Below are 2,002 nucleotides of genomic sequence, written 5' to 3'. Positions count from 1 at the left end.
GCACGAGCCGCGATCCAACCGCATCCCAAAAAAACCCCCCTGGCCGCGGTTCCCGGCCGCTCCCTGGCGGCGGAGCGCGGGAAGGGCTCTCGGGGAGGATTCCCGGCGGGAATTCCCGGCGGGATGGGGGTTTGGGATCACCTGCTCGGCGAAGCTGTCGATGACGGCGAGGTGCGATCCCAGCTCCTCGCACTGAGCCTTGGCCCGGAACCAGCTGGCGCGGCCCAGCGAGAAATAGTAACAATTCCCAAGGAAATATTCCCATTCCCGGGAATCCGGCCCGCAGGGAAACACTGCGGGGACACCCGGGGGGCGGGATCAGCCGGGAAAAGGGGGATTTCCGGGGGGAAAGGGGGATAAAAGGGGCAGGAAGAGCTCGGGGGGGGTTGGGGTGTGGAGGTTTTATTCCCGGGGAAAATAGGGAATGTTGGGATCGTGGGGGTTTTGGGGGGAAATGGGATTTTTTCCCAAAGGGTTCAAGTGTTAAGTGGGAGTTTTGCCAAAGTTTTAAAGGGCTCAATGGGATTTTTTTCCAAAGGGCTCAATGGGATTTTCCAAAGGGTTCAATGGGATTTTCCAGAGGGGGAAATGGGAGTTTTCCAAAGGGTTAAATGGGATTTTCCAGAGGGTTCAATGGGATTTTTCCAAAGGGTCGAATGGGATTTTCCAGAGGGTCAAATGGGATTTTCCAAAGGGTTTAATGGGAGTTTTCCAAAGGGTTTAATGGGATTTTTCCAAAGGGCTCAATGGGTTTTTCCAGAGGGTCAAATGGGATTTTTCCTAGTGTTCAATGGGATTTTTCCAGAGGGTCAAACGGGATTTTCCAGAGGGTTCAATGGGATTTTTCCCGAGGGGCAGGAGTTTGGAGGGAACTGGGGAGGATTTCGGGATTTAGGGAATATCCAGAGGGGCAGGGAAGTGTCGAGGGGTTGGGAAAACTCCAGGACTTACGGAGAGAATCCCGGTTGGAAAAGTTCTGCCCCCGCTCTGGATTCACCTCGTGGAGCTTGGAGGAAATGGCGGAAACTGGGAAAGGGGGAGAGACCAAAATGGGCCCAAATTGGGCGGAAAAATCGGATTATTGGGGGAAAAAAATCCCCCAAAACTGGGATTGTCGGGTTAAAAGTTGGGACGGGGAGGGAAGGGAGGGAGCAGGGACGGGGGGGTGGGATTTGGGATCTGGGATTTGGGGATTTGGGTGGGTAATCAGGGAATGGGGGGGAATAAATGGGTGGGAAAGTGGGATAATGGGATGGGAATGGTGGGAATGAGGGGATCAGGGAAGGAGGGACTCAGGGAAGGAGGGAATTGTGGCACCTCTGGAGAGGGAGAGGGCGCAGAGGGAGACGCTGAGCAGGAAGGAAAGGCCCAGCAGGACATAAACGGGCAGGAACGAGTGGAGCCAGCGCGGGAGGAGGGACCGGCCTGGAATTAAAATAAAAGAAATCAAATTGAAATAAAATAAAATAAAATAAAGCAGAAGAAATTAAATTAAAATAAATGAAAATTAAATAAATTTTTAAAAATAAAAAATAAATTAAATTAAAATAAAATAAATTAAATTAACATAAATGAAAATGAAATAAATTAAGATAAATAAAATAAATTAAATAAATAAAAATAAAATTAAATTAAAATAAATGAAAATTAAATAAATAAAATAAAAATATATTAAATTAAATTAAAATAAATTAAATAAAAATAAATTAAATAAATAAAAATAAAATACATTAAATTAAAATAAATGAAGATGAAATAAATAAAATAAAATAAATAAAATAAATAAAAATAAAATAAATTAAACTAAACTGAACTAAACCGATCAAAATAAGTAAATTAAAACGAACCAAAATAAAAACAGTAATAAATAATAAAATTATAAAACAAAATAATAAATGATGTCATGAATGGTGAATGAAAAAATGTTATTGTGAATAATAAAATAATTAAAAAATGGGAAGGGAAGGGAAGGGAAGGGAAGGGAAGGGAAGGGAAGGGAAGG

The 2,002-nt window shown here is 43.3% G+C and overlaps 1 protein-coding gene across 1 annotated transcript in view; it reads right to left on the bottom strand.

Annotated features, from left to right (window-relative positions):
* Positions 1–6: 6 nt before the first annotated feature.
* The window catches only part of LOC113980760 (hepatic lectin-like), a gene marked incomplete at its 3' end in the record, with an annotated part of 2,702 nt that continues 706 nt past the window's right edge, over positions 7–2,002 (bottom strand). The window contains exons 2-4 of the mRNA XM_027707979.1: positions 1,318–1,425; positions 952–1,026; positions 7–293 (exon numbers count right to left, since the gene is read on the bottom strand). Of these exons, the coding sequence (XP_027563780.1) occupies positions 7–293; positions 952–1,026; positions 1,318–1,425 (470 nt within the window). The remainder of the gene's footprint in view (positions 294–951; positions 1,027–1,317; positions 1,426–2,002) is intronic.

This window comes from Neopelma chrysocephalum, unplaced genomic scaffold (assembly GCF_003984885.1).
Source record: "Neopelma chrysocephalum unplaced genomic scaffold, ASM398488v2 Primary Assembly neopelma1_95138, whole genome shotgun sequence".
Classification (NCBI taxonomy): Eukaryota; Metazoa; Chordata; class Aves; order Passeriformes; family Pipridae; genus Neopelma; species Neopelma chrysocephalum.
This window is presented reverse-complemented; position numbering and strand designations above follow the sequence as displayed.